The sequence below is a fragment of the Hypanus sabinus genome, chromosome 4, assembly GCF_030144855.1.
Source record: "Hypanus sabinus isolate sHypSab1 chromosome 4, sHypSab1.hap1, whole genome shotgun sequence".
Classification (NCBI taxonomy): Eukaryota; Metazoa; Chordata; class Chondrichthyes; order Myliobatiformes; family Dasyatidae; genus Hypanus; species Hypanus sabinus.
The window spans coordinates 65,404,033-65,418,434 of record NC_082709.1 but is presented as its reverse complement, the minus strand read 5'-3'; the positions used below and the strand labels follow the sequence as shown (position 1 = coordinate 65,418,434).

The 14,402-nt window shown below is 47.2% G+C and overlaps 1 protein-coding gene across 4 annotated transcripts in view; it reads right to left on the bottom strand.

Annotated features, from left to right (window-relative positions):
- LOC132392844 (neuropilin-2-like) overlaps positions 1-14,402 on the bottom strand; it is a 109,424-nt gene that overhangs the window by 22,617 nt on the left and 72,405 nt on the right. For all 4 annotated transcript variants that reach the window (XM_059967328.1, XM_059967329.1, XM_059967327.1 and 1 more), the window contains 5 exons: positions 9,744-9,860; positions 5,299-5,460; positions 3,221-3,483; positions 2,484-2,580; positions 671-718 (listed from right to left, as the gene is read on the bottom strand). In XM_059967328.1, the coding sequence (XP_059823311.1) occupies positions 671-718; positions 2,484-2,580; positions 3,221-3,483; positions 5,299-5,460; positions 9,744-9,860 (687 nt within the window). The remainder of the gene's footprint in view (positions 1-670; positions 719-2,483; positions 2,581-3,220; positions 3,484-5,298; positions 5,461-9,743; positions 9,861-14,402) is intronic.

Sequence of the window (14,402 nt, the reverse complement as noted above, 5' to 3'; positions counted from 1 at the left end):
GGTGAGCGCTGCCCAGCTCTTCTGAGCATTCGAAAAGGCTACCCTTCAGCTGGGCAGGTTTCCATGGCGATGGGCCTGGGAATCTCCCAGAATCCTCCACAACCACAGCAGGAAGTGAGGCCTAGCAAGACCCCATGATGCACAATGGCTTTGCTTCTTTTGTTACTGCGCAAAGTGGTCAATGACATTAAAAAAATGCACATCCTCAATCACAGCAGCAATCAGAAGGCACTCTTAAAAGAGATCAAATTACCCTGATAGGCCAATCAATTAGAGACTAAAAGACTGAAACTATGCTGTGCCACAAGTGTACAAACACTTGGTATACTTAGCCAAATCACCCCTCTAGGCTACTTTTCAGAGGGAGATAACCTGTTTTAAGACAAATCAATTAACTCCTCTGTAAAAATGGAGTGAGGGGGGAAATTTCAGACAAATTCATCAAGTGTTTGTCCCATAGACTAATTGGAAAACACTCCTATTTTGACAGTTTCAGGTTACTTTTCGCTCTTTCAATATCGTAGCAAGCCTAACTAGGCCCTTTGAGGGCCTTCAGAAATGGAGACATGCCCCTTACATTCGCTCATGCATTTCCATACAGTTAAGTACCTCCAAATAGCTTTCTGCCTGTTAGTCACTAGCAGCCTCAGTAATGGTACAGCACACTCACCTGTTGGTGTTTCACTCGTGTGGATCCCAGGAAAGGCACTGACGGGCTCTGTGAATAAAAATTAAGCAGTGTTAACCCTCTAGATAGCCAGCAGAACTTTGCTACAAAACTGCGAGGCCAAATGTCAAAGAGTTTGATCACACGGAGAGGAGACAAGTTCTTTTGCACACGTTTATATGGATTGCACAGAAGCGTCTCCACAAAGCCATTCCTTCCCAGAGAACGGCAGAAGGCTTGTCCTTTCAGTCTGCCTTGTTCACTATTGTGCGGAGATCTTGCACAACCAATTCTCTGGCTGGAGGCACAGCACCGGTGAAGTGGGAGCAATCCTGGCCTCAGCCACTATCTTCTCTCTGTGTCCACATGGGTGCTCCTATACCCTCCCAAATGCCAATGGGTAAGAGCGTTGGGGAAGGAGGGAAATGGGATGAGTGTATGATTAGTGTAAAAGGGTAGCAGGCTTTCAGTGGGCCGGACGGCCTGCTTCCATGCAGTACGTTACATCCTTGTGCTGACTTTGTGATGGTGACCAAATTGCAACAAGCCAAGAAGAATATTTCAGCTGATTCTGCAGGTGGGCTACAGAGTGAAATCCAATCTGTCTCTCTTTTTTAAAAAAAAGCAAAGCCCTGCCTGCCCTCAAACTTGGGGAGTTATTGGCAATGCCTCACACTAATTTTAACCTCTCAGCTAACATAATTTCAGGCCAGGCTATCAGCTCGTAACTTCATAGCTATCCATGTGATCGTGACAAGTACAAGCAGGTTGCCATGTTTCTGAAAAAGCTGTTGGAAATCACTTTATGTGAATGTTTATCTTTGTCATTCCCTAGACAGTTTCCATTACCACCCAAATGTCTTGCCGATGACATTTCTCTGCGCCCTAGCTGTGTAACATGACCCTGCCCTCCTCTCCCTGAGCACCACTCTCTCCTTATCCTGTGCCAGTACAGAGCAGAGCGGAATGACCCCAGCCAGATCTCCTTGGTTACGGCAGTAACGACATGCAGTGGGGGTGAAGGTGAGAGGTGGTAATGTGGCGGAGCCAGATAGGGACGTACCGCTCCATCGTCACGAACTGGTGAGGAGATTTGCTCGTATTTATTTATTTATCGATACAGTGCAGAGAAGGGCCCTTCTGGCCCTCCAAGCCAGGCTGCCCCAGCGAGCCTGCAGCCCCCGACTAACCCGAACCTACTCGCGGGACAATTTGCAACTAACCCGAGGGAGGAAACCGGACCACCCGCACATTCCACGGGGAGAACGTACAAATACTCCTTACCGAACAGCTCAGGAATTGAACTCTGAACTCCGGAATGCCCCAGGCTGTCATAGCATTGGGCTTTCCTTATGCTATAAGGAGGCCATTCAGCCCATCAAGTCTAGATTCCCATCCATCACAAGGGGCGATTTAGAACGTGGAACGTAGAACACTACAGCATTGGTCGGCCCCCTTTGGCCAATTATGATGAGCCAACCTTATAACCTACTCTAAGATTAAGTTAACCCTTCCGTCCTACATAGCCATCCATTTTCTGTCACTATCTACAGTTAACTGACTGATCAGCCCATCTTTGGAGCAAAGGAGGAAACCAGAGCAACTAGATTGTCACAGGGAGGATATGCTAACTCCATGCAAACAGCATTCTAGATCAGGATCGTACCCAGGATATTAAATCTGTGAAGCTGATCCAAAGCACTGCCCTTGATGGATTATCTTACAAACCTTACTGACTTTTCTCTGATCTCCTTTGCTCACCCCTTCCCTACTGGCCTAGATAAGTTGCTGTTGATGAAGAGGCTCGGGTACTTACGAATACAGTGATCGAGCGATACATGCGATGCTATAGCAATGTCATCAATAGCCATCTCTCCACTGACACCTCTGCCTACAATGCCTTCAATGACGACCTGGAACGAGAAGGGAAGCAAGGTGATAGAGTATGAAGAACTTCCTCATCAAACTACAAATGGGCTTGATGACATGAAGGATGTGATGCTGAGGCTTTATAAAGCACCGGTTAGAATGCATTTGGAGTATTGTGAGCAGTTTCGGGCCCCTTATATAGCAAAAGATGTGCTACCATTGGAGAGGGTTCAGGAGGTTCGCGAGAATGATCCTGGTAATGAAAGTGTCAATGTATGAGGAGTGTCGTATGGCTCTGGCTTAGAAGAGTTTAGAAGAACGAAGGGGGATTTCACTGAAACCCATCGAATATTGGAAAGCCTAGCTCGAGCGGGCGTGGAGAGAATGTTTCCAATAGTGGGGCAGTCTATCTCAACTCTTTATGGATGAGGAGAAATTTCTTTAGCCAGAGGGCGGTGAATCTGTGGAATTTATTGCCAAAGACCAGCCATCAAGGCCAGGTCATTGGGTCTATACAAAGCAGGGGCCAATGGGTTTTTGATTATTAAGGGCATCAAAGGTTATGGGGATAAGGCAGGAGAACAGGGTTGAGAGGGAAAATAAATCAACCATGATTGAATGGTGGAGCAAACTCGATAGGCCAAATGTTCCATTTCTGCCCCCATTACCTAGATAGCAAGTTACCTGATAGTCACTGTTATATCCTGGCAGGATGACCCTTCCTTCCTTCCACTTGTCACCCTGATCTCCCCTCAGCGACCACAGCATCAGGTCATCTGGTCTCTTCCTTAGCAGTACCCGTAGCACACCAACACCGGCACCGCGCATCCGGTACCAGAACACCATGCACCGGTGGCTGTTAATGGGCGGTACCATGGGACTGAGCAGCCTGGCGTGCTGTCCCTCCAGCAACCTGGAGGTTTCGATGTGCAGGTAGCTCCATTTATCTGGAAAAAGGAGGGAGATGTGTGAAAGGCTCCGTAATGCAAATACATTTTTGTATTTGCATTATGCTTTAAGGGGCTAGAGGACTACAGTACAGAAATAGGCCCTTCAGCCCACCTAGACCATGCTGACTTGATCTTCTGCCTAGTCCCATCCACCTTCACCCTGTTCATATCCCTCCACCTCCTCTCATCCATACACAGTATCTATCCAAACTCCTCTTAGATGTTGCAATTGAACCCACATCTACCTCTTCCACCAGCAGCTTGTTCCACACTCCCACCACCCTCTGAGGGAGGAATTTTCCCCTCAGACTCCCCTTAAATATTCCACCTTTCACCCTAAACTTATGACTGCTAGCTTCAGTCTTGCTCAACCAGTGGAGAAAACGCCAGCGTGCACTCACCCTGTCTATTACCCGCATAATTCTATTCTGAGCAACGCACTAAATGCTGGAGGAAATCAGTGGCTCACATAACATCTGTGGACAGGCAATGTTTTGGGCCAAGACTCTTCCTCAGGACTAGAAAGAAGGGGGCAGGAAATCAGAATAAGAAGGTGTGGGGAGAGGAAGTGGTACAAGCAAGAAAATAGATGAAGCCAGGTTGGGGAGGGGAACGACAAAGTGAGAGGCTGGGAGGTGATAGGTAGGAAAGGTAAAGGGCTGAAGAAGAAGGAATCTGATGGGAGAGGAGAGTGAACCATAGGAGCAGGAGAAGGAGGAGGGGCACCAGAGGGAGGTGATGGACAGGTGAGGAGAAGGGAACGGGCAAGAGAGGAGCCAGAATGGGGAATGGAAAGCCTATTCAATGTTCCCCTATAACTCAGGCCCTCAAGTCCCGGCAACATGCTTGTAAATGTTCTCAAGGATGAGCAAATGAACTGGTTTATGAAAGGATTAACTGCACTTTGGCCCTTGGATAAAGATCATGGACGCGAAAAGACTCAGAAAATTGTAGGGCTGGAGGATGGAGCAGAATAGTAGAAGGACAAGGCCATGGAAGAATGTAAATATAGGCAACACATATTTTGATGAGTTCATGAAGACATGAGGAGGGATTTCTCTAAGTTCTGGTAATTTCTCCCTCCCCCATCTCTTTTACCCCCTTTCCCCATTCTGGCTCCCCTCTTACCCCTTCCCTTTTCCTCATCTGCCCATCACCTCCCTCTGGTGCCCCTCCTCCTTCTCCTGCTCCTATGGTTCACTCTCCTCTCCTATTAGGTATCTGCTTCTTCAGCCCTTTTCCTTTCCCACATATCACCTCCTGGTTTCTCACTTCATCCCCCCCTCAATGCCCACCAATCTATCCCCTCTCCTTGCTTCACCTATCACCAGCAAGTGGTACTTCCTCCCCACATCACCTTCTTGTTCCTGCTCCCTGCCCCCACCCCCAACCTTTCCAGTCCTGTTGAAGGGTTTCAGCCAGAAAAGTCAACTGTTTATTCCTCTCCTTAGACGCTGCCTGACTTGCTGAGTTTCTCCAGCATTTTGTGTGTGTTGCTCAAGATTTCCAGCGTCTGCAGATTTCCTCGTGTTTTTGAATATCGCCTGTCATCTAAAATTAGCCTGTGAGGAGGAAATGTAAATTGATTTTGTCACCAGCTAGTAAGGTGATGGAAGGCTGGGAAGGAGTGGACTTGTCTGAGCACTGAGAACTGACGCAGCCACACTGAATTACTGACAAAGCCTGACAGTTCAGGAAGACATGAACCAGACTGCTGCTGAACTGCAAATGTAAAACTAGGCCACAAGTTATTGAAAAGCAGGAGGTATCGGCCCTTCAAGTGAGGGTACACTTGCCTTTAGTTTGACTTACCTGCATTGTGGTAGTGGTTCAGTCGCAAATCTTCCACCTTTGGGCTCCCAGAGTAGACGGACCACCTGGACGGGGCCGAAGGGTCATGTGACCACCCACACAGCTCACTCTCGTGCAAGGCCCCGAAGCTGCAGTTGAAGCCCTCGATGTTGGAGTTGATCTCTGCAGAGCGGGATGTTAATTCTCAATCAAGATGTGTACTCACTCCCTTTCCAGCTACAACCACACCACCACCCACCACACCAGCCAATGTTGTCAGTAGTCAAAATATCAATGCTCCACCACTGCTGCTCAACCATGTTAACCTCCTCTCCCTACCTTCCCCACGGAACAAGGTAGATTAAACACGAGGAGAGGGTCATAGGCGCAGTGAAGGGTCAGCCAGATGTTCTTGTGAAGGGGAAATAAGGAGTGGAACGTCAACACTATTTCTGTACATAGTTAGAACACAAAACAGTAAAATAGGAATGGGCCCTTTGGCCATGATGTTGCTCTGAGCTCTTTAAACTTTAATTAAATGCTGAACAAAACTAATCCCTTCGACCTACACAGTGTCTATATCCCACCATTCTCTGCTCATTCTTCTGCCTATCTACGAGCCTCTTAAATGCTGCCGTTGTATTTGCAGTAGGCAGATACAACAGCAGGTAGCACATTCCGGTCACTCACCACACTCTGTACAAAATAAAAGCTTGCCCCTCTCCTCCCCACATCTCCTTGGAATTTCCCCCCTACTACCTCTAGTGTTAAATGTTGTTCTATGTGGATGGAGAAATTTTCCTACTCCGTCTGCATAAACATTTGGCAGGTCAGGTGTGAGGGCCATTGATCACTAGGATGTATCTGGCTGGCTAGTGGGGTATCCCCCTCCTCTCTCAGCTCCATGTGCACCCCTCCAAAAGCTCAGCGTTTGGCCACAGCAGATGTCCCTGTAGAAGAGGACCGCTCTGCAAATCGGGGCCTATGATGTAGCTAATCCACTGCAGAATAAACCTCCAAGAAGAACCAAATTCCATCCTCCCTACTCCAATAACACACAGCAGCCCACTCTCAGAACGGGCAACTCTCCCAGTTGACACATACAACAAGCTGGAGGAACTCAGCAGGTCGGGCAGCATCTGTGGCAATGAGCAGTCAATGTTTCGGGCCGGACCTACAGTCCTGACGAAGGGTCCGGCCCGAAACGTTGACTGCTCGTTTCCACGGATGCTGCCTGACCTGCTGAGTTCCTCCAGCGTGTTGCATGTGTTGATTGGGCCACAGCATCTGCAGTGTACTTTGTGTTAACTCTCCCAGTTGGCTTTCCTTCCAGTGTCACTTTCAGTGGGAACACCAGATCTAGTTCTATAGACCTCCTCCCCCTGCCCCCCAGTGAATTCAAACAACACTATTCCAATTATCATACCCCAAAGATCAAAAATGGAGAAACTCTTCCGTCCATCATTTGTTTTCCATTTGTTGAAAAATAAAAGGTTAAATATAAGACTATCATCCTCCAATGAGTTCTGTAGCCCACATCTCAGCTGCTGGGAAAATATTGTACAGTCAAACCTTGAAATCGAGTCCTGGTAAGGACGATCTAACATGACAACTGGAAAGGGGAACATGATCTTTTAGAGTCCTTAATGGTAAAGCTACCTCTCCAACAGAGGTCCTCGTTCCTTAGGGAGTGTGTCTGTGCACATTTCTTAAAGTGAGCTACTTTCTTTGATTGCAAATCCCTTTGCAGCTACGTTTTTTAAGCCTAAGGTCTGACCTTAAATATGCAGGAAACTGATCGAGCAATTATTACAGGAAGTCTTGCAAACAGGTTTGATTAAAACAAACTATGTGTAGGTCAATACAACAGGTCTTGGTGGTGACTGAGGGAGAAGAGGTGGGGGGAGGGGAGAAAGGTGTGAAGTCGAGTTGGAGAGGTAATACTCACGGAACATGAGGGAGAGGGAGAGAGAGAGAGAGAGAGAGAGAGAGAGAAACCATGTCAAATTTCAATGCCTCCTACTGCCACCGTTGAAACGGGGGCAAGGGAGGCAAATGAGGGGGAAATGGTGCAGAACCTGAGGGATTTTGAGCTGAGGAGTCAGCAGTAAGTAATGGAGTTTGTCCAGATGAAGTTGTAGGCGACATTGGAGAGGTCTAATTTGGAGCATTGTGTGCACATCTGCTAACCCACCTACAAGAAAGATAGCACTAAGATTGAAAGAGTACAGAGAAAATGTACAAGGATGTTGCCCGGACCTGAAGACCTGAGTTATAGGAGGAGAAGGTTGAACAGGTTAGGGCTTCATTCCCTGGAGCCTAGGAGAACGAGGGGAGATTTGATAGTAGTATGGAAAATTATGAGGAGTCCAGATAGGATAAATGCAAGCAGGCCTTTTCCACTGAGGTTGGGTGAGACAAGAACTAGAGGTCATAGGTTAAGGGTGAAAAGTTAAGGGAAACTTGAGGGGTAACTTCTTAACTGAGAGTGTGGAACAAGCTGTCGGCAGAAGTGGTGGATGTGCGTTCAATTTCACTATTTAAGAGAAGCTTGGATAAGTACATGGACAGGAGGGGTATGGATGTCTATGGTCCAGATGCAAATCGATGGGAGCAGGCAGAATAATAACTTGGCATGGACTAGATGGGCCAAAGGGCCTGTGTTTGTGACATAATGCTCTACAACTCTATGGCCCTACATTGGGAAATAGGGGAGATCAAAGTTTCTTCCCCTGCCTTCCAAATGCAATGGGACTAAGGGATGGCCACACCAAGCCTTGCACCAAGTGGGGAAGAGCCACCTCACAGGCACAACACTGCCCGGCGTTCATTTTTCCATGTTACTAAATCACTTGCCCTTTGGACCTGTGTCGTTCGCCATCACTGGCAGAGCTGCTGTCTCCTTGGGATTCAGGGAGGCACCTGACAAACATCGAGGTGGTCCGGCCCTGACACCAACGAGGGGAGAGACTGGACACATACTTGTGCTGGAGAGGGTGTGGGGAGAGACAGGTCAGGGAGATCCCAGGAGTACAGAGATTATGGTGGCAAAGAGGGAAACCAAGGAGAAGCTTTCAAGTGGGAAGCATCAGTGGGGATTCTGAAGGTGACATGTTATTGCTTTTCTGACTTTGCCTGTGGTTAAGAGCATAGTGGTGTTACCCATCCATCTTCCTGCCCCACTCTAGCCACGCAGACCCTCTTCAATTAACCACCCCCCCCACCAACCGTCAGCCACTGGTTACCATGGTTACTACGAAAGCAAATAAACCCAATAAGTTGGTCTTCCTATCCTTCACCTGCCACATTTAAGGTCAGAAGTGACAAAATAAGATTCTGTTCACATCTAAATTTCAGACATGTGCCCATTTATAAGGGCGTGTTGGTGTTCCCCTGACTCACTGGCTAGAGTTTCTCTGAATGTGTTTTTAAACATGGTAGTCATCGAGACTGGCTGTGTCTGCAGGCCACTGGATATGCAGAATGACTGGCCTAGTATCTGTCGGCACTTGTTAGGGTCTTGCTTCTGCTTTCCTTGGTTTGTCTGGACTACAGGCTCAGGTTCTTGGGCTGCTGTTCCCCTGAGCTATTGCCCATTGACCAGCCCATCACTGCTCTGAAGTGTTGGCCTTCTTTCTCTGGTTTATAAGTAAATATTACTCTGGATTACTGGCCTCTGGACTACTGGCTTGTGCTTCTCCAGTATATATTTTACGAGCCTTTAGGCCCTGTGTTTATCAGGATGCTTGGCTCACTGCTTCTTAAGGACGATCTGCTAGACTCTAGCTGGCATTATAAGTGCAGTATATGAACCGGAAGGAGATATCTCATCCTGCTACTGTCTGAAAACAAACTGAAACCAGTAAATCTATATCGGACAGCATGGTGACATGGCGGTTAGTACAACTCTTTAGCTGTAGGATCTGGGTTCAATTCCAGCCACAGCCTGTAAGGAGTTTGTACGTTCTCCCCATGACGTTTCCTCCAGGTTTCCCTGCGTGTACAGATGAATGAGAGTCAGTGAGCTATAGGCAGGTCATGTTGGCACCAGAATCGTGCCATCATTGTGGGCTGCCTGGCTGATTTGATTTGATGAAACACGATGCATTTCACTGTACATTTCGATGTACATTTGACAAATAAAGGTCATCTTTGTCTCTTTAAATCTTTCATCTTTACATTGGGGCCTGAGCTTTCCAGGCAGCTTGGCAGGTTGCACAAGCTGTTCCTCTCCTGTGCGAGCTCAGTGTTCACACTGGCAGAGGGGCAGCACCGTAGCACAGTGCTTACGGCGGCTGCTGTGAGATCGGGGTTCAATTCACACCGCTGTCTATAAGGAGCTTGTATGATCTCCCCATGACCCCCACTTGTGTTTCCTCCCACCTTCTAAAGGTTAGACACATTATCTTTAACTCAAGCATCCATGTGTTTTTATCGCTGTGATTCCGGCATGTAATGTCACTCACCAACCACATGGGGGCCGATCATACACGCAGGGTCGGCTTCGTCCGTGCAAGGGGCCTCTGTGGCATTCTCCACACCCCACTGCGTAGACACAACGGTGGCAGCAGACGTGGTAGTTGCTGGAAAAGACAGCGTATTCTCAGTGACCTGGCTCTCATTTTCCTTCACAGCACTCAAAACGTTTGCACCCTCTCCCTGTGAGCACACAGATTTCCTCCGGGTGGCCCCAGCGTCCCCCCTGCGTGGGACTGGGAGGTTAATCGCCCACTGTAAGTTGCCCTCGGCGTGTAGGTGAGGGTTAGAATCTGGGTGCTGTTATGTAGAATGGTACCAAACAGGATCAGGACTGTCTGCCCGCTATGTCTGTATTAACCATGATACCTATCATATCTGCTTGCACATGAATGGTATCACTCTACTCCCTGTTCAGGAATCTGTATAAATGCCTCTGAAATGTTGCTCTTGCATCTCCTTCCACCACACCTCCTGGCTGTGCACTGGAGGCACCCTCTACTTAAAAAGCCTGTTCTACACATCTGCTTTAAACCTTCCTCCTCAAATCTTAAAGCTTTCTACTCTAGTATCTGACACTCCCACCAAAGGAAAAAGACTGTATCTATGCCTTCATAATTTTACAAACCCCTCAGCTCTGACACTCCAGAGAAAATCCAAGACTGTCCCATCTCCAATTCAAACAGCAACTACTTCACACCCTTCCTGAGAAATCAATCCAAGTTTAAAAAGGAAATGGGGAGGATGTAAAGAAAAGGAATATTGGATGCCTGACGGTTGCCATGGTGCCTCAACAGCAGTTGTGATACCTTGTCAAAAGGCGAAAGGTTTCACCACAACGAACACAAAAGGGAGAAGAGAAGAGTTAGAGGAAAGTGGAGATGTTTATAAATTCCAGAAGATGTGGCCTAGACCTGGTGGCAAACGCTGGACAAAAAACACCGGGAGATGTTTTTGCGGCCAGAATTGAAGGAACATATAGATTCCTTTAGATTGGAGGAGGTTACATCATTGAAGGAATATGTATTTCAATCCATCATTGTTTGCCAACTCCCAGCGAAACTTTCTGCAAATGCATTTTAAACAAACTCAGCTCGGATCTTACCCTTAATTACATTTTAATGGCCTCCTAACAAATTGACAAATGATTACCATTTTGTAACTGAGTGAAATTCTTGCAAATATGCTCAACATGAAGTCAAGTCATATAAATACAAGTATTGTTAGGACACACACTCACACACACACTCACACACACACACACACACACACACACACACACACACACACACACACACACACACACACACACACTCACTCACACACTCACACACACACACTCACACACTCACACACACACTCACACACTCACACACACACACACACACACACACTCACACACACTCACACACTCACACACACTCACACACTCACACACTCACACACTCACACACACACACACACACACACACACACACACACACACACACACACTCACACACACACACTCACACACACACACTCACACACACACACACCAAAATCTGTGACTAATTTAAAATGCAATGAACTCTGAATTTATATTTAATATTGGGGTGCCTGCTCTGTGTCTGAACTTCACATCATGAAGGGTGGAAGGAATTAAAAGATGGGTAGGTTTTCTGGGTAATATTTACTGTTTCATATTAGAACAAGGCTATTATAAATATGAATGAATCTCTTTATTTCATAGTCCAACTTGGCACACTTTCAAAAACTGCCTGCACCAAATCACTTCTTAATCACAATAGCTTTTTAAAATGCCTCAATGGCCTTGCATTAAATCACTGCTCAAAGCTAACTCCTGCCAGTTTCCCAGAATATCTGGTCTGAGTTCAGTTAACAGAGGTTACGCAGTCGGAAAGAAAACACAGAGGGCCATACTCGTGTCAACAAAAGGACCTAAAAGCCCAGGCTGACTTTTCAGTGCCAGACTGAGGGCTCCAGTTTCAGAGTTATTGTCTTTTAAAAGAAATGTTTTCATTTTCATTCTTTATGACTTAGATGGAGGTAATTCTGTCCTATCACCCCCTCCTCGATTTCCCTGTGACCCAGTCCCTTCCACATGCCCTTGAACTTCTGACTTTCCCCCAATTCTCCTGCACGAGGGATAATTGACAGAAACCGGCCAGCCTTCCACATGTAGACCAGCTCACAGGGTTGGGAACTGAAGGGAAGAGAATGAAAGAGAAATGCAGCTCAGGGTGGCCCAGGCTCAGTGCTATCACTTAGGATGGATAACAAAGCAGTGTGGATTCACGACCAGGCCTTTAGCTGGGCCCAGCATTGAAGAAAACGCCATTATCTGGCAGGAAGGAAAGTAAAGGATTCGGAAGGAAGAAGCAGGGCTGGGGGAGTCAGGGGATAAAGGGGAAGTGGGGGGAGACAGAATGTAAGCTAATGAGAGGGAATAAAAAAAGTCACAAAAAAGAAGAGGGACGAGGATGAGAGCGTGGGTGGGGATTACTCCCGGATCTGAGGAGCCATTGTCAAAGCCTCACAAATGAGTACAGAGCTGCCGTCCAGAGTAATCGGGAGCAGATGGCTGGAAGTTAGCACTGAAGGCTAATTGAATGAAACCACAAGCCAGCAGCATGGGACATGTGGCCGTGCTTCCTAACCGAATGCTGGAGTAAACAGACTGCCCTCACAGATGCCCCAGCTGAAACCTGTCAGAGTTCAATAGTCCACTTGCTAGCGGTGGAAGAAGTGGCCCGAGGGGAGGTGGGGGGGGGACTAACAACTGGTGCGTCAGGGGTGACAACAGGCCTGGAGAGCTTGTTATAGGAGTGACTAACCTCCTCCCTGTGCCTGATTAGGAACAGACCCTTTCTTATGATGACTTCCTGTCCTGGGAACCTAGAAGCCAAGTATTTGAGATGTAGTTTTCGTAAGCACTACCCCACACCCAAACATCTGGTGAGCAGGACTGAGGCGTAAACTTCACTGACTTTCTTCTTCCAAGAAAAAACTTCAGTTGCTGTTTCGTAACACAGCCCGCTGAACAAGTCATCTAGGGTAGAAAGATGCTTTATTTTGCTTCGACTAAATGTGCAGGGGAGTAGCAGTTCCACATTTTTCTCATTTCCAATGCTTCGTTCGAAGGAAGTCCATATAACTAAATTTCCAAAGCACCCACTGCTACTTTACATGTTTAGCACAAGCAGCCAAGAACAATATCTGAATCCACCTCCGTCATTTCTTAGAACCGTTGGGAGATTTATGTCGCATACAAATTCCTTTGAAAAGTCTTTGCTTTAATCAAAATGAAACTGATATGGTGAAGGAGGCTTTTCAGCCCATTGAGCCTATACTGGTTCTTGTTAGTCCTAATCTCCTGCTCCTTCCCTGTGCCCTTGTAAATTATGTTCTCTTATTAAATCACGACCCAGTCACTTCCCCGATCGTGTGGCCCCTCTCCTGGTTGGGGTTGACGATGGGTATTGCATCCCAGCTGTCTACATGATACGCAAGCCAGGACAGCACGATATACAGAGCAAGCTGTTGCCTACGCAGCAGGCTCCCCCTCTCCGTGCAGCGATGAACCCAGAGGAACGGCAGAGACCGACACAGTTTGGCACCAACAGCATCGCAGGAGTTGCCAGTCAGCGTGGAACACAATGTAGGACTGCCTTAGTGACTCCAGCTCTGGATTTTTCCTCAGCTTTTACCCGTTGAGGGCTTCCCCACGAGTAGGTACAGCTGCAAGGCAGCGGAGGTTGGAGATCAGAGTTTTCCCTCTAGTTGAGCTCGAGCCATGGCTGATGAGCCACTACTGCTGTAAGGTGCCGGTAACCTGCCTCTGCCCCTTCTCCAGTCATTAGAAACGGTTCTGCTGGGCTCAGTAGCTAAGCTGCACGTGAAGGCCAGGAGCTGGACCTGGCAGTCAGAGGCCATTTCAGGCAGACACCATTGGGGGCATTTCTATTACCACCTCTGGCTATGACAACCAGACCATGGAGCCCATTAAATATGAACTTCTGATTGGTTCTGAATTATTACCACAACTGAATAAAAAAGGATTTCCTCCCAAATTTTCACTAAAAATAACCTCAGCAACTCTGTTTCATAAGACAGTAAGTCCATAAGACATCAGAGCAGAATTAGGCCATTTGTCCCATCAAGTACGCTCCATCATTCTATCATGGCTGATTCATTATCCCTCTCAACACCATTCTCCTGTCTTCTCCCTGTATCCTTTGACATTCTTACTAATCAAAAATCCATTAACCTCCATTTTAAATACACCGAATGACTTGGCCTCCACAGCCATCTGTGGCAGCAAATTTCACAAATTCACCCCCGTCTGGCTAAAGAAATCCCTCCTCATCTCAGTTCTAAAGGGACATGCTTCTATTCTGAGGCTGTGTCCTCTGGTCTGACAGTCCCCCACTATCGAATACATCCTCTCCACATCCGTTCTATCTAGGCCTTTCAATACTTGAAGGTTTCAGTGAGATCTCTCCTCATTCTTCCGAACTGCAGCAAGCACAGACCCAGAGCCATCAAATGCTCCTCATACTTTTCATTCCTGGGATCATATTAGAAGTGTTTCTCGCAAGATTATTTGGATTAAGAATGTCCAGATTATTGTGTGCGGAGAAGCAGGA